The sequence below is a fragment of the Crocodylus porosus genome, unplaced genomic scaffold (genome assembly GCF_001723895.1).
Source record: "Crocodylus porosus isolate Cpor-Errol unplaced genomic scaffold, CroPor_comp1, whole genome shotgun sequence".
Classification (NCBI taxonomy): domain Eukaryota; kingdom Metazoa; phylum Chordata; order Crocodylia; family Crocodylidae; genus Crocodylus; species Crocodylus porosus.
This window is the reverse complement of record NW_017728931.1, coordinates 2,452,304-2,470,678: the sequence shown is the minus strand read 5'-3', so window position 1 is coordinate 2,470,678 and position 18,375 is coordinate 2,452,304. Positions and strand designations below refer to the sequence as shown.

The 18,375-nt window shown below is 42.7% G+C and overlaps 1 protein-coding gene across 4 annotated transcripts in view; it reads right to left on the bottom strand.

Annotated features, from left to right (window-relative positions):
- SLC24A3 (solute carrier family 24 member 3) overlaps positions 1-18,375 on the bottom strand; it is a 441,617-nt gene that overhangs the window by 169,584 nt on the left and 253,658 nt on the right. For all 4 annotated transcript variants that reach the window (XM_019544063.1, XM_019544066.1, XM_019544065.1 and 1 more), the window contains exon 3: positions 16,582-16,658. In XM_019544063.1, the coding sequence (XP_019399608.1) occupies positions 16,582-16,658 (77 nt within the window). The remainder of the gene's footprint in view (positions 1-16,581; positions 16,659-18,375) is intronic.

Genomic DNA, 18,375 nt, shown 5'->3' with positions numbered 1-18,375 from the left:
ACCAGGAGTTCCAGTTTTTGTACACTAAATCAAAATGAAGTTTATTTCCTACCAATGGGGCTTTTTACCATCTTGTACCATCTGCACTTTTCCCAGAGCCTGACGAAGGGACTTTGATCCCAAAAGCTTGCCAAAAAAGACAATTTTCTTGCCATTTTCCAGTTGGTTTAATAAAAGGTATAATTTTGGAACCAGGAGTTCCAGTTTTTGTACACTAAATCAAAGAGGCATTTGAAGACATAGTTTACTTCCTGCTTGATCCGTATCTCATTGCTGAGGAAAACTAACTTCTTCACAAGCACTAATGGCACAATGACCATGTCTCACTAAGTACCAGAATCATTTGTCTAACATGAATAACGTAAGACGTTCTTTTGTGTCGAAAGTATGGCATGGGCTGAGAAAGATTACCAAACTCACAGAACTAAAATCAATCACCATCCTACAGTATAGTAATAAACACATGAAGAGCACATTACTAACAAATAATATGCTGTGGACAACATAATACTTTGCTGCCCCTGTCAACCTCTATTTCAATGTTTTAGTTTCCTGTGGTTGTGAGCAACATAGAAAGAGAAAAAGGTTGTGAGAAACAGGCTGGCTCTGAGCCATAGTTGCAAACCACTAGTTTCATGACTACGGTCAGTGCCTGGATTTAGAGCTATTATTCCATAGCCCAAGGACCAAAGTTTATTCACAAAGAAGTAAAGCACTAAAACAAGTCTCCTGGAATTGCTGTCCCTGGTTCTTACAGGAAATCTATATCATCACTTTACCACTGGATCTGTCTTCCAGACTGATATATGATCATAAGAACACGCTTGTACATGCGGTCAGAGCTTTGAACATCTTTCCATTCCTTAGATGTTTGACCTTTTCACAGAGTTTGAAGTGGCTTATTAAATTATACCATCTCAAAGGAAAGATTTATTACAGTCAAAAACATAGTGTGTGTCTGTGTATGAAGGGGTTGGAGAGAGGAAAGAGCTTACCTCAAGGGCTTTGTGTTAATTACTTGGAAGCAACATATACTGAAATGAACCCTTAGAAAATTCAGTGGTTGCTCACCCAAGCCTTGTTCTAGAAACAAAGCTGAGTCTTGTAAAAATATCTTGAAATTTCTGGTACTTTCTTGTAAAAATATCTTGAAATTTCTGGTACTTTCTGGCTCCAACTGGGTCAGGAATTCCATTACAACAGCCTTTCTTACAACATCTCAGTATTTCTACTCCTGGTGCCAAAAAAAAGGCCAGAAGTGCAAAAACATGCAGGAAAAAAAAAGGGAGAACCAAACCATTTGAAAGTTAAAAAGATTCGTGTTTATTTTGAGCCCCGAACAAAGGACAAAGCTTTGTTGAGTTCTTATTTTATCCAAATCAATGGCCCATTCCTAACTGCTTGACCTCCAAATAGAAATCTTTGCAAACCTCATACACAGAGTAAAACATGCTGGCATTAAATGCATTGTATTATGCAACACTGAGGGTACTGTAATTGAACGCAGGACTTTCCTTTTGTTAATTCCAATTACTTACATGGCCATTTGAAGTCCACATAACAGGCAGAAATAAAAAAAAGACCAAAGTTCTCACAGGGTAGCCCTGACTTTGCAGAATCAGTGCAGGATAAACAGCAAATCATAAATAAATTGCTAGTCACTTGGGGCCAGGATTAGCAAAATAAACATGTTTATTTGGTATAAAACCACCAATTGAGGCCATTATATGCCACAGACACAAGATATGGATGGTCTCTAGTTATATACAGAAGAAAAAGAGGGTCCGTTTTAAGGAGCCCTAGGCTTTAGGAATGACACAGAGAAGGCAGGTGTGTAACTTGTGCACCCAGCCGGTACGATCATAAATAAGAAATCTGAAGTATAAGTTCATAAGTAAGGCTGGAAAGGACCTCACAAGGTCATTTTGTCCAGCTCCCTGCTAAAGGCAGGATCATCCCATCATCATCATGTTGCTTCCTAGAGCCTTTGAACTTATGTGGGGCTTGCAAGGGGCTGGCTGGGGATCCCATGTGGTGGACCAAGCCCCATGTGGTGGACCAAGAGCTGTGCACTATTGGGCCACATGGGAAGCTACACATGGAGGCACTGACTTATGCACCATTGGGCTGGGCTGCTTGGGTCCGTGCCTCCACATGAGGTTTCCAGCACTCCAGTGGGAAATTGCAAAGGTGTTCTAGTGGCTGGGCCGGCTCTGTGTTAGCACGTACAGGCCCTGGGTCTCAGCCAGAGATGCACAATGCTGGGGGCTTTGCCTGCCATGGCCATGAGCACCCCAAGGGCCTGGTGCCTGCTGTTGCTGAGTCGCCAGTGGTGGGGGCTGTGGACTACAAACCCCACACCCACCCACAAATACCATGCATACATCCACACCCCCATACCATTTCACAACCCCCCTATAAGCCCCAACATACTCCCACACTCCTTTACAACTCCCCTACAAATCCCACGCCTGCCCACAAACCACACATTCTCCTCCCATACACCCCCCAAAAACCTCCACACCACAGAAACTCGACACATACACCTATACCCTCCCACACCTTCATGAAACCCCTCACACACCCCACACCCCAACCAAAGTACCTGCATATATTTCTAAACAAGGTTCAAATACTGATATATTTAGTTTAATTTGTTAAAAAAATAAATAAAATTTTGTATAATTTTGAGTTTTCCTGCACATCATTTTGAATTTTTCTGCACATCATTTTGAATTTGTGTGCATAATTCTCTGGGGTGTACAGACTGGTCTCAGGAGGAGCTCTGATTTTCCATGATGAAAAACCCAAAATCAAATGCCAAAATATGTAGGTATTTAGAATATATATTATTATAGTGATTGAGGCACTGGTATGCTTCCAAACTGCTTTAAAACTATAAATATATCAACAAAATATTGCGTTCAACTGATACCTATATATATATATATATAGTGGTCTTTCATTTTAATCACAAATTTTGGAGTTTTTATCAGAGAATTTGTGATTTTTAATCAGAGAAAGCCAGGATCCCTGAGGTATGTTAAATCTTTGAATAAAATACAGTTATTTCAGCCACACATTTAACTTTTACAGTATCCTTATCCTATTTAAAGTTAAGACATAATATACTAACACATTCATGGGCATACACATAATCACACTCAACATAATGGGCCAGATCCTTAATTAGTGAAAATCAGTATAGCTGCACTGACTGTAGGGAAGTTATTTAAGCCAACTGTACAGAGGTGAGGTGAGTTGCCCTATTTACTCCTAGGATTGCTCTGAAAGCAGGAGAGGGAAAGGGAGAGAAGGTGGGGAGGTGAAGAACCGAGACTAGATGAACAAGGAGATTTGAACTGGGAGTTCAAAAAGACTGGAACAAAATGAGGAGTCTAGAAGGGGGAGACTGGGACTAATTAGGATGGGATTGGGACCAGAACAGGAAGTCTAAGAATAAAAAATAGAACTAAGCGCACAAGGAGAATAGGAGTGAACTAAGGTGAGAAAGAGACAGGACTGGAACTTTTAAAACAGTGGAACAGACTTGTGTTGATGCATCAGGATCCATTCTTTAGTTACACAGGGTGCGTCTACACGAGCTGATTTATTGCACAGTAGAGCAGTTTGCTGTGCAATAAGCGTGCCTGTCTACACATGCATACACTTACTGTACAATAAACTACTGTAATCATGAGCAAATTTGCTACCTGCAAAAGTGCACAGAAAATTTACTGGCAATTAGTTACTGTGCAGTAACAACCCTGTAGACGCCTGACTGGGAGCAAATGTGCTCTTGGTCAGCCAGGCAGCAAGGGGTGGCTCCTTGCCCTCTGGAGCTGCCTGCTGCTGGGGCAGGCTCTGCCACCGGAGCCCAGGTTGGGACTATGTCCCCTTGCCCTGGCAGCAGGGAGCTCCCAGCCCCCCACTCTGAGAACACGATCAGGGCTGGGAACTGTCCCAGTCAGGGGCAGGTCCCAGCCCTGTGCCCTGATTGGGCGATCCAGGTGTGGGGCTTGGAAAGAGCTGCAGGGGAGGGGGCAGGTCTCAGCCTTCTGTCCCCATCCACCAGTAGGGCAGCTAGCTCCCAAGTCCCTTCATGTGTAGATGCCTGTCTGGGAGCATTTACCAGTGAGCACTTTACTCGCAAGTAAACTGCTCCTGGAGCAAACACATGTGTAGACACACCCACAGTCACATACAGTTTTTCCTGTGGGACCTCTGCCTCATTCACTGTATAGAATAGACCCACCCAGGGGGATGCAGCAGGGCTATGCAGAGAACCAGGTGGTAGTTACAGAAACCCTGCCTCAAGTGTCATAGCATTTGGAAGCTGATTGCTGGAAGGGAGGGATGGTCTTATGGTCCAGGCAGTGAAAAGCTGCCATGGGGAACTGGATTCTATATGTTCATCTGTCATAGAGTCTCCATGTAATGCTAGCTACTTAACCTAAACTTTTCATGGGTGATCACTAATGTTGTGTTCCTAATTTTTCTGGATGTCTGACTTGAGTTGTCTGATGTAAAGAACTACTAAGCACTCATAGCTGCAACTAAAATGAACAGGAGCTGTGCTTTGAACATAACCAGTGCTGTATAACATAGGGTAATCTGAAAAATGAGTCCCTCATTGTCTTAAGTTGGACATCCTAAATTAGTGAAGACTTTGGGCCTTTGCCTCCATGTGTCACTTCCTTACCTGTGAAACAGTGATTATACCAAACTCCTACCTCATGGGGCTGGTGTTAAAATAAATTAAGATTTGTGAAGTATCAGATATTATATTGATGAATCCCAGAGAAAAGCCTGTGAGGAAATTAATAATCAGGTTTTAATACTGTGTAGTAAATAAGGCCTGGGGTTACATGTGTAACAAAAAGAAAACAAAATGTCGAACAGCTGCTTATTAAGTGATCATGGTCTATTTAGTATATTGAATGAGTTGGGGTCGCAGAGAAAATAGCATGTGATCCTATAATTAAAAGAATTTCACAACATAACAGCACAGACAGACTGAATTACATTTGCAGAGACAATCCTAATTCTGGTGGTTCTTAACTCTTGAGGGCTTGACATTACATAATTTATGCATTTCAGTGTTCTTGTTTGTGTTTAATATTGGATTAAAATGCATCTCTCTGGGTGCATCTATACATGCGCATTTACTGTGCAGCAACCAAAATCACTGTGCAGTATGGGTGCATGTCTACATGTGCATGCCCATACTGCATAGTAAATATGGTGACTTATGCTGACTTGAGCATAAATTTGATCCCTGCCTAATGCAGGGATCAAATTTACGCCCAATTACTTACTCTGCAGTACCACACATGAAGGCACCTTTGCTAACAACACTGTACATGTGTAGACACCGACCTATTCCTGATTACTGTGCAGTAAATTTAAGCCGACGTAAATGCACATGTAGACATGCCCTCTGTGTCTTTTCAACCGAGGTGTTCCAGTTCACATAACCACGTTGATCCCAGCTAGTGTTATTTGGAAGAGTGGAACATAGTAGATTGCGTATGTAAGTGGTACATTATCTTATGATGAAGTCCCTTATTCTGGGGATTTCTAACACATCCCTGCTGGTTTATTCCTGGATTTTAAGATATTTGTAAAGAACAGTTACTATTTTTGTCACCTTGGAAAGCATCAGCTCATACCCAACTATTTTATATTCCCTCTTTCCCTATTATTACACAATAGTTCTTGTAAAGAAACACACAGAGAAGGTGATATTGGAGTTCACAGAGAGACTGTATATGGTTTCTTCCAAAATTCTCAATAATTGGCAGCCCTGACCACTTTGCATTTTCAGACAAGCCTTGAAATAAGCTGGGTGTAGCCTAAGATAAGCTTCCCAGTAAGGATGAAGAGAGAAAAGGAGGCAACAATTAATACAAGTTTGACAGATGGTCAATGAATGTGAGAAAAATGTTCTTTTTAGCCATGAAATAGTCTAGTAATTATCCCACCTCCTCTGCATTATACAAAATCTCTCTGAATTTGTAAGTAAAATTTTTGAAGAAATGGAATATAAACATGATAGGACACTTGCAGCCCCTTTTAAAAAGGGGCCCTATTGCACACACAGGGTGCATCTACACGGGACACTTACTGAGGAGCTGCTTAACTAGCTCAAGAGTGAAGTGTTACTGGTCTACATGTGCAGAGCTATTAGGCCAGAATAAACTAATTAATTCCACCATAGGTTAGTACTGTGAGTTACAAGTACTATCCTATAGCACAGTTAGTTACTCTGCTGCAACAACATGTAGACGCTGAAAGGGCTGGCTGGGGCACAGGGGTGCTTCAGTGCAGGGGTGCCTGGCAGCTAGCCCGGCACTGAAGCACCCTCATGCCCCAGCCAGCCCCTCTGCAACAGGTTGAGCCAGGATGGAGCAGCCTTGAACTGGCAAGCTGACCCCTGGGGCCCTCTGCCACCTGGAGCTGTTCCACCATGGCTCAACATGCTGTGGTCCCAGGTACATGTGTAAATGCTGCACCTGGGAGCAATAAACTCTGTCATGAATAGTGCCAGAGTTTATTGTGTCACATTACTACTCATGTGTAGATGTGCCCACACAGATTTGATCAGGCACTGGGTAAATATACTACCAGAAAGGGGAACCAGAATGACAGCCTTTTTCAATTCTAAAATGAAAGGGGAATCCTTGAACAAGCAGGTTACTACCTTTTTTAAGGCTCAGTTTTCACCAGAAAATATGTTAGAATAACAAGTATACCTGCTTTAAAAATGCATTTCTTCACTGCTAATGGAATCCCTGCTTACTGTGCATGCTAGAACATAGATCCTGAATCCAGGCTGACAACAATCAATGGGGATCTTTCCACTGATTTTGGTGAGCTTTTGCTCGGGCCCAGTATGAGATGGATTGGGCAGTTCCACAACTAATGGAAAACTGTCAAAGTGCTTCAAGTGTATTCATGAAGGTTCATACCATCTGAGGATCTGCCTTGACGTGTACAAACGATACAACAACAAATTCTGCTGGCATCCTCAAATTAAACACAGTTTCACAGCATGCCTTGCACAGAGGCAAGCACAAAAATCACGTGAGCCCACATAATCTTTTTGGTTTCAAAATTCAGATCCACAGCACAACACAGCTCAGGTTTACACTGTGATTTGCTAAATACTTGCTTTAACTGATAACTGAAAGGCTGCCGTTAAGCCCTTAAGGCACCTATTAGACAGACACAGCATTTGAAATAGTCCAAAATGCTTTGAAAGATCTTTGAAATGTTTCAAAAAGTCACTCTACAAATGTACAGGTGGGATAAAATACTCTGAAGCATGACAAAAAAGTATCTGCATGTACTGTTTTGTTGCTGCTTTTTTTTTTTGCCACCATACACCTGTATGGCTTTTCCTTCCCTGTCCACCTTCGCCTGCAGTCTGGCTGCTGCTGCTCTCGCCCTGTGCCCTTGCATGCTGGGGCTTCTGACACTTGGGGCATTCCCCTGGTCTCCTGCACTCAGGGTGCTGCTGTGTCTTGCATTCTGGGTGCTCTGGGTTTGGGGCTCCTGGCACTTTGGGCACTGGGGCTCCTAGCAGTTGGGATGCCACTATTCCATACACTCTGGGAGCTCTGGCCACTAGGGGACTTTGTACACCCAACAAAATTGGCTTTTAAAGTGGCTTATATGCCCATTTGCACTGCTTTAACGGTGCTGCTGCTTGCATCCTCGGCAGCATATTGCGCTTTAAATGACTTTGTTGTGTAGCAAGATAAAATACCTCTGAGGTGTTTTTGTTTGCTACCTAACAAAGTGCAATGGTGCACAGGGCACTGGAAGCTAACATGCTCATGACTTGGTGGGCTTCCAGCACCTCCCTGCCACTTTCTCCCATCACCAGCACACCCAGACGCCCTCCTGCCACCTTGCTGCTGTGCCCCAGGGGCAAGCCAGCCATTCCTGGGTGGTTTCAGGCGGCAGGGATGGTGCAGAGATGCTGGAGCTTACCTGCCTCTCCGGCAATGGTCGGGAGTGGGAGAGCTTCTGCTGTGTCACGTAACCCCCTGAACTGCAGGGGACCCCAGTGCTTCCCTCCGCAACGGCAGGGCACTCCAGGCAGCACCTGCCTATGGGCACCCAGCCCAGGCGGTCTCGGAGGGCACCGCTGCTGTGGAGGGAGGCACCGGGCCCCATGCAGCTCAGGGGCTGTGAGACCCAGAGGCAGCCGGTGCAGGCAGGCTCCACTGAAGAAAAAAAAAAAAGTGGTGAGGAGCCTGATCTCTATTTGTTTTTTTCTCTCCAGAGCCTGCCTGCCTACCTGAGCTGTGCGGGGGCCCAGTGCTTCCCTCCGTGTCTATGGTGCCCCTGGGGACCGCCTGGGCTGGGTGCCAGCGGGAGGGGGGGTGCTGCCTGGGAAGCAACAGCCCCCCTGGCAGCTCTGGTCTGCCAGCAACTTGCCTCCTCCCCGCAACCCTTGTGTACACCCCACAGGGGTTTACTTTGGTTTAATTCTCCCTAACTTAAAGTGGTGGAAATGGTGGGTTTTTAAAAACCCACCATTTCAATTTAGGGAGAGGTAAACTGAATTAAACCCTTGTGGCATGTACAAGCACCCTAGGGCTCCTGGCCTTCAAAGCACTGCTTGGCTGTCATGAGGGGAGGGAGGGGCAAATGCCATAGGTAGCTCTGTTGTGTCCCTTGGTTGGAGAGCTCCTTGCAGTGTGCCACCATGGTGATTTTGAAGCTCTCCAGCTGGGAGGGGTGACAGGGGTGTCCCATCGCAGAAGTTCTATGGTTTGAAAATATTTCTAAATCCAAAACATTTCAAGTGGTATGTCTGTTTCCAGCCTTGGAGACCAGCATCAAAACTAATGCAGTGGGGTACGAGGATAGCGTGCCTCACATCTGCTGATCACAGAGTTCCAACATCTTCCTCTGATGCAGCAGCCGGTGCCATTCACTACCAGAAGCAAGGTACTGGACTGGATAGACCTCGGTTCTGATCCAGTCTAACAATTCCTGTGTTCCTACCTAGATACAACAGCAGCCTCATCAATTTGCAGGGTCAGTTCTGAAGCAGAAGCTCAAAAATTCTCTCAGGATTTTGTCTGTATAAGTGTCAGCACTTCAGGGATTACAGATCTCCAAGTGGGGAAAAGCACGTGGGAATAGCAACTGCTACACAGGATTTCAGCTCAGAGTTTTAAAGATGGGTACAAGACCCCAGCTCAAAAAAAGGAATTCATTTTCAGAGTCTGCTGCTGAAGAAGTACATGGAGAATGATGTGCTCAAGAAGGCACCCAGTTTTCCAGGGTGCCTCTAAGTGTTTACCTGCTCTTCTTCGACTGAATTAAGAACAGCAAGACCTTACATGTAATGGGTTAGTGTCAGGATCTTGGTGTTTGTGAAGTACAGAAAATAACACAGAGCTTCCTGTAGAAAGTGCAATATTTCCTTTTCCTGAAGGTGTTTCCTTGGGTACTTCAAAAGCAGACAATATGGCAGTGCTGGTGAGTTATAGCTCAGATTGTAGCTTCTCTTTGTATCTTACTAGGCATGGGAAATCTGCTAGGAAATATTCACTGGCAGCAAAGTGGTCTAACACCTCATCAACACATTGAGAGGGGAAAAAATAAACTGCCGCCGATTCTCTTCTGCTGGCTCTTGCTGCACAGATTACTGTCCTGCGAGATGGAAGGTAACTACAGTGCTCCACTGTTAAAAGGTTGTGGATGGTGCTGAAATGTTACCTTAGCAAACTCCACAAAGCAGAACGTTCTGGTGGTTCACAAAAGCATACTGTTAAAACTCAAATATTTTTGTGTGTTTACATAATGAGGGATACATAATAAACATTTATTATGCAATGCAGGACAAAAGGAGAATAGGAATTAGTAGTTACATACTTCCTGGGTGTGTCTACACGTGCCTCTGACTACGCAATTGGTATTGTGCAGTCATTTAGTACTTGCTTTAGCTAAGTACCCATGGTGGTACGTGGGTCATTTTCAACCCTACTGCGCAGTAGCTTGTTGCTACTGCACAATAGCAGCGGTGTCACCGTTAGTGCCTGCTGACTATGTTGGCATAGCGATGAGCTATGGCGACACAGTGTCTCTTGTAGATGTGCCCCTTGACAAATAAATATTAAACTACTTCATAATGTTGTTGAACTATTTATCTGTTAAAAGCATGCCATGTTAACTTAGAGAGCGGTGTTTAGTGATCGTGAATTCATTTTTGGTTAATTACTTCCAGCATTTGATTTAGCAATATCATCTCTCTATGTGCACACTATAACTTCTGATTCTTATAACAAAAATAAGACTGTTCCATGGAATGACTGCACGTCAGTATAGTAAGATGCCTGCCTGACCCTCAGCTTATCCTTCTAGGGAAAGCAACTAAATCTTTCTGCTGGGATAGCAGAGTCTTAATAATAGTTCTCATTCAAAACAGATATATTTGATTCTGATATATTTTCTGTGCCTTCAGTTTCATGCCTTCAACAAACATGATCAGAGTTTGTTTTAATTTAGGTTTAATTGCATTGTACATATTCAGAATTGATATAAAAGTAATGGTTATATAAAAGCTGATGAAAAATAACTCTCCTTGGAGGAGAAAATGCAAAACCCAACTCACAGCTGGGGTTAAGGGGGAAAAGACCCTCACTTGTGATTTATGAGTCCATTGTATCCTGAACATTTAGTGCTCTCTCAATTTTTTATCAGTAAATCAAAAACATAGTTCAGAGTCTCTCTTCTAAAATAAGCAGCCTGAACAAATGTGCTCTGATGCAGGGATTCTGTAGAGAGGGAAGAAAAAAAATGTGACTCTCTCCCTGTTATAATGGATTCACTATGGAACGATTTCTAGGGCTGCTGTATTTCTTTAAGAAACCTTTTCTTTGGATTGAAATCTTTGAAATAACAATAATACATGGGCTTTTTGTGCAACAACATTAACGCAGGCTGCTAATTAGCTTGTCATGACTATGGATGGCTTCCACAAGAGTCAGTTTTAGGGGTCAAATTACCTTACTTTTAATGAAAGGAATAGCTTTAATGATCCTCCAACAAAGTAGTGCTGCGTAACACTCCAGGTACCAAAATTAGGGGCAAGCTTTACAGAGGTTCTTAGGGGCCTAGCAATGCAGCTGGGTGTTTAGTGGAATTTCCAAAAGCATGCTTACCTAAATGCCTTTGTATATCTGGTGCTAAGTGCTGCTATTATGCCTTTTAGAATTTAATAAATTACAACATGTTTCTCCTTGTCAGGAAACAAAACCTGTCTGAGGCTCTGATCATTATTACTGGGTGAAAACAAAATTCAGTGTTCAAGAAGAAAAAAGAAACACATCAGTTTCAGTGAGCATTAAGTTACCTGCTGTTATTCCACAATACACATTAAATTACATGCAACACTACATTTAACAAAAAGCTTGGGAATTCATACATTCAGCAGTGAGTCAATACCAGCAGCATGGTTGCCTGTTAAAGTTTATACCTGCTGCCTTGTGCATATGCTTGGTGAAACAGCCTTTAATTATAAGATGGCCTACTGTTTTCTTTCTTTCCTCCCATGCAGGACTCTTAACGAGATATATATTTACAAAGGGAAAAACGAAATTCTGTATGTGCCAAAGAGACCAGAACACCATTTGCCACAGTCTGTCCTGAGTGACTCTGTGAGGCCTTCTGTCACTAAGAACAGGAGTATTCTGCAACTCCACCTTGGTCAACCTCACAAGGTGCAGACAGTTGCTATGGCTGCAGTTTCCAGAAGTTTGGCTCCACATTACCCAAAGGTGCTCCCATTTGAAGACCACAGCCATAGAACCACAATTGACTTCGATGGGTGATTTAGATCTATACCTAGTACCTTTAGAAATCCCATCCTATAGAGTGCAGGCACCAGTTTCCTTCCAAAAAGTGGTGAAAAAGTATTAAAATAGTAGAATCATAGGGTTGAACAGGACCTTCAAGTGTCGTTCCAGACCAACCCCTTGCAGAAATGCAGCATCCGCTTTTGCTAAACCATCCTGGGCAGATGCCCATTTAGCCTTTTCTTGAAAACGTCCAGTGTGCCTGAAAGCTTGCGTAAGATCTCTCCCAAGTATGCAGTTGGTCCAGTAAAATATATTACCAAGAGGACTTGCTTCTTGCAAAATACTCTAAATATTCATACCCTTCCACACATCCCCTCCCCCCGGTCATAGATTTTTAGGGTTGGAAGGGACCTTGGAAGATCATCAAGGGCAGGAAGGAGTGCTGGTGTCAGATGACCCCAGCCAGGTACTTGTCCAGTCTCCTCTTAAAGACCTCCAGGGTAGGGCAGAGTACCACCTCTCTTGGAAGCCCATTCCAGATTGTGGTAACCCTTACCGTAAAGGAGTTCTTCCTAATGTCTAAGCTGAATCTGCTCTCCATCAGTTTGTGGCCATTGTTACTAGTTACTCCAAGGGGTGCCATGGTAAATAAAGCATCTCCTACTCCTTGCTGTTCCCTGCCCCCCACCCCCAGCCCCGATACCCTCTCAGCCTTGTCTTATGGTGGCTGAAGAGATCCAGATCCCTCGATCTCTCTTTGTAGGACCTTTCCTGCAGGCCTCTAACCATACGAGTGGCCTTCCTCTGGACCCTCTCAAGGTTATTCACATCCCTCTTGAAGTCTGGGGCCCAAAACTGGATTCAGTACTCCAGCTGTGGCCTTACCAATGCCACATAGAGGCAATAAATAATTTCACCTCCTTAGACCTGTTCGTGATGCACCTGTTAATGCATGATAGAGTGCGGTTAGCTGTATTGCTCACTTTGTCACACTGTCAACTCATATTCATCTTTGAGTCAACTATGACTCCAAGATCCCTTTCTGCTGCTGTGCTGCCTAGAAGGTCATCACCCAATCTGCATGTACGTTGGTGATTCTTTCTCCGTAGGTGCAGCACTCTGCACTTACCTTTGTTGAACTGAATCCTATTTTGTTCTGCCCACCCTTCCAGCCTGTCCAAATCTGCCTGCATCCATACCCTCCAATATGTCTACCTTGCCATGGGACTCTTCAGCCTGGAAAAGCGCAGGCTCAGGGGGGATCCGGTGGCTGCCTATAAGTACATAAGGGGTGTGCATCAGGATCTGGGGAAACGTCTGTTCACCAGAGCAGCCCGAGGGATAACAAGGACCAACAGCCATAAATTCCTACAAGACTGTTTTAGGCTGGACGTAAGGAAAAATTTCTTTACTGTCTGACACCCCAAGGCCTGGAATAAATTCCCTTCCAGAAGTGGTGCAGGCACCTACTCTGGATTCATTCAAGAAACGTTTGGACGCTTATCTTGCTGGTATCCTTTGACCCTAGCTGACTTCCTGCCCCTGGGGCAGGGGGCTGGACTTGATCTTCAAGGTCTCTTCCAGCCCTAACGTCTATGAAATCTAGAAATAATTTGGTGTCATCCGCAAATTTGGACAGTGTGTTCTCCATGCCCTCGTCCAAATCACAGATGAAGATGTTGAACAGTGCGGGCCCGAGGACTGAGCCCTGCCCACACTTTCCAGGTCAACTCCACTGACCACATCTTTCCAGGTCAATACCAACCTGTCTACCACCACTCTCTGGGTGCATCTCATTAGCCGATTCGCCACCCACATGACCATGTAATCATCTAAGTTATAGCTGGTTAGTTTTTTTTGTTTTTGTTTTTATAGGAATGGGATGTGACACTGTATCAAAGGCTTTTTTAAAATCCAAGTATATGACATCCACCTCAACTCTTGCATCTAAACAGTTTGTGAACCGGTCATAAAAAGAAACAAGGTTAGTCAGGCAGGATCTATGTTATGCAGGCAGGACCTGCTATGAATCCATGTTGGTTGCCCTTCAGCATTATTTTTAGTGATGGACTCCTGCAGATATGATCCTTAACAATTTTTTTCAAAACTCTTCCCAAGGAAAGAGGTGAGACTAACCAGCCTGTAGCTGCCTGGGTCCTCCCTCTTCCCCTTTTTGAAAATAGGGACCACATTGGCCCTTCTCCAGTCCTCTGGGACCTATCCTGAGTGCCACCAGTGCTCAAACAGCCTTGCCAGTGGTTCTGTTATGACACAGGCTAATTCCCTAAGCACCTTTCCATTTTTTTTTAAATTAGCAATTCGTCTAGGCAGGTGTTAGGATCCTGTCAAAAGCAAAATGCAGCCAGGATGTCTCTGATACTATGGAAGAATATGTTGATAAACATTTTCTAACACGAACACCTGAACTAGGCTTCTACCTATTCAGTTAGGCAATCAAGTCATAAAGAAGTTACTCCTATGTAGAAATACTGAGCATGCAAAAATCCTTATGACATCAGTGGAAGGTAATGACTACCCTGCCCTTTTGAAAATCTGGTCACTTTTTTTAAGTGTCATATTATGGATTTAGGCACCTTACTTTAGGAACACAGGTTTGAACATTTTGACCTAAACCACTAAACAAGCTGCTTACTGGCTGGAATAATCTTGCAAGTGCTAAAAATCTCCTAACTTTGGTTTAGCATGCAAGAGCCAAACTATTTCATAGCTAAGCATTTTGCCATCAAAACCTGGAAATATTCAGCTTGCCAAAGTCACTATTGATGCCACTGAAACAATTACTGAAGTCACTTACCCATTTAAAATAAAATCATAATGCAGGGCACTTGCACTGAGGCATGACCTGATACAACCTCATTTGAAGACAAAAGGAAGTCATAAATCATTGCATATTGCTAATAGTGACTGTTCGTTCGTTGAAGCTGACTAAAACCTGAAACTATAAGACATTTTTAAATATTCATTAGACAGGTATTTTCTTCCCTGCTTCAAAATGCCTTTCAACCCTGAGAAGAAGGGAGTTGGCAGTTCTTCTTCAATTATAAAGACATTACAAGGGAAAGAATTGTCTTCACTTCCTTGCAGATATTAAGAAATGGATCTGGAGGGAAACATGCACTTCTCTTTCTTTACGAATACAGCAGCTGTTGCACATAATGTCCTCTAAGAATACTTAACTGTTTAAGGGATGAACAGGCAGGAATGTATTTCACGCAGATCTACTATAAAAGCACTCATTTTTGTCCTAGTTCCTGAAATACAGTAATTACAACTTTGTTTCATAGCCCAGTGCAAAAAAGAAATTCAGGTACATGCTTCATATTTAGCCCACAAGTAGCCTCTTTGCACTGGTACTGAATCAGAGCCTTACACTGTGATTGCAAGGGAACTTCTGTGATCACTGTCTTTTGGTGGATATTTTCAAACATCTTGGATTTGCAAACTGTGGCACTTTCTCCTTAGTCATGAATGCATTGGACAATGCATGTTGCTGTCTTTCAAGAGTTTATTATGAATTTTCCTGGTGTTTTTCCTATAGCTTTGATTCCTGGAGTCATGTACTTATTCAAGAGACTCAGCTTGCTTGATTTCTTTTCCTTATTTATTTTTTTAAGAAAAAGGTGTGCAACCCTTATGGTTATAGAGAAAAGCACAGAAACTTGAAACCTAAAGGCTCAAAATCCAGAAAAGAAATACCACTCTCTCTCCCCAAACATAAGCCAATCTGATGGCTTTTGGGGGTCCAGATCATGGTTTCTGGAAGCTTAGGGTCAGTAATTGTCAGAGGCAGGATCTTTTATTTACAATGTCAAAGGATGCAGAACCAATTCTTTCTGTGGTTATTTATAGCTATTTCCATGGTGCTTGCTGCTGATGTATACAAATATCTCACAATGCAAAAAAAAGGATGTCAAATTTCTTTTAAAAAAAGAAGGTAATACAGGGGCATCACAGTTAAGTGGGTATTGGGAGCTCTTGACATTATGGACACATTTTGGAGGATATATTGAAGACTTCCAGAGTTATAGGAAGGTCCTACTATAGCTGGAGCTAAGGCTTTTCCTCATGCATTCCCACTAGGCCCTCACTGCATTGTGTATCCATGTTATCTTCAACTGGTTTTCAGTGTCACACATGAAGGCACTCTGTATACAATTCTTCTAGTTATTTTTTAATTTTAAAATTTAAATTTTAGAAACCTGGGACCTCTACCTCTGGAAGCAGGAGCCTCTAATGCAAAAGGCCTATTTCTGCAGGCAAAGGATACAGCATCATTATAAAGCCTAACCACATAAGAGGGAGCCACTAAGTAGTCATGGCTTACATCACTATAAGATCTCACATGTACCTCCATATAGATACAACCATCTTTGGGTTTCAGTGTAGCATTTAAGTACATGCTTAACTCAAGACATACAAACAATCCCACAGACTTCAATGGCACTATTCATGTCCAAATTTAAACACGTGTTTAAGTGGGGTTAAGGTTGAGGTTGTGAGAAGTACAGGAACTTGTATACAATGGAAGATGTCATATTAAAATGTATTTAAATGAAATGTATAACTCATTCTCAACCAGGTTGCAAATAGCTCTAGGGAATTCCACATTTGAGCATGTATCCATGAAAAGAAACAGCAACACTGGGAAACTGAACAAATGGGAATTAACATTAGCTTGTCCAATGATATATTCTCTTTTCAGTCAAATGCAATAAGATAAAACATGCAAAAGACTTACACAAAGGACATGCAGGACTACTGCTCCATGCTTTCGGTCCTCATTTGTAAAGATGTCACTGGGGAATTCGTGGAGAGCTGTGAGGGGGGGAAAAAGACACTTGAGATGTTGGAAGCTGCAATATAGAGTAAACTAATCCAAACACTGAATCCTTCTGCAAGTTGGGGATCTGGCAACAACCATGTCTGTAAAACCCCTGTGCTAGGGATTTTGTACTATTGCTTCACGTTCTGCTACTTTGCTTAACCTGTTCTCTGGCCATTTCTGTGAATATTTACTGTGTAATTTGGTACCATAGCAACCATATCATTATGGACTGCAAAGATGCCTCAGAAATACTGGGCAAATCACAAACAAACAGCATCCTACTCCTGAAAACATGTAAGGAAAACGTGTTTTATTTTGGAACGTGCAGTCACAATTCTGAGAGCATTTTTAGCATAGCAATCTGTGTCTGAAAAGGGAAATCCTGGGCTGACTAAAAGTGGGAGGAGGAGGGGGGCTGGTGCTAGAAATATTTCAAGTCAAATTGATTTGCTGCCATAGGATTCTTGCCATACACACTGCTGAAATACACAAGTAAACACACAATGCGTCGAGACAAGGAACAGCTGGGGCTTGTCACTCAGACCTCTTTTGCTACCATTTTTGTCTGAAGAGGGAGATAGAGACAATATACAGTTGTACACAGAAAGAGAGGCCCTGAGCTTTGAAATAATACCCTACTTGCTGAATCTTTAGTGAAATAGTCGCAAATGGGAGCAGGGTATCAGATGCCTCAGAATCTGTCTGATCTAAATGGTTAAATTACCAAATAAAATACAAGCCTAAATAAAATGTTTGTTTTCAAAGGAAACCCCCAACAGCTGTACCAGTCTGGATGTACAATGTGAGTGATGGGAGATGTCAACCTTGCATTACAGTTTGGGGAATCAGGAGCAGGAGTACAAGATCCAAGGGTAGATGAGCCATTAGCAGCTTCAAAAAGCAAAGGCATCATCCCACAGGAGGTCCAAAATGAACAGATGGTCATTTAGTCCCAAAGTCCCTCAGAAATGATAACACATCTGTATGTGTAGTTGCGGCTACATGTTCCAACCAGAAGGCAGAAAGGACACATCCCTTGTAGCCAGGTTTGTGTATCTGATCTGACTACTGTACATGGATCTCTCCAATTCTTATCCTTTCAGAGCCCTTTCCTATTAGGCATAGAAAGCAAAAACTCCGCTTCTATCTTTAAAATATTTCTCAAGCACCTATACCAGATATATGGTTTTCCAACCTGCCTGTATTCCAAAACTTGAAATAAAACAGGTCTAACGGTATGATAGGATTCCTCTCATATTATAGTACAGGCAACATTTTGTACTTACATTGTTTATAAACTGACACCCTGTTTTAACTTTCTGACATCAGTTTAGACTTTACAATGCTTAATCTGACGCAACGCCATGCCACCGAACAAGTTTTCTGCGTCACCCATTTCCCTGGAGAACATCTGTCCAAACTTCCTTGGACACTTTCTTTAAGAAAGCAGACAAGACTCCAGAAAAACCTGCAGCCAAGACTCCTGAGATGACTCCAGCCAAGAACCCTTCAAAAAGTCAAACCAAGAGCCCTTAAAAAAGTCCAGCAAAGTCACTTCAAAGAAGTCCTTCCAAATCAATATTATTGCTATTTACAATATAAATACATTTATGTCTCCATATTTCTCATCTATAATTTATTGAGTACAAAATTCTAGGTTATTTTTGGTAAAAATAGGGTATCAGGCCTTGGTTCAGGAACCAATCC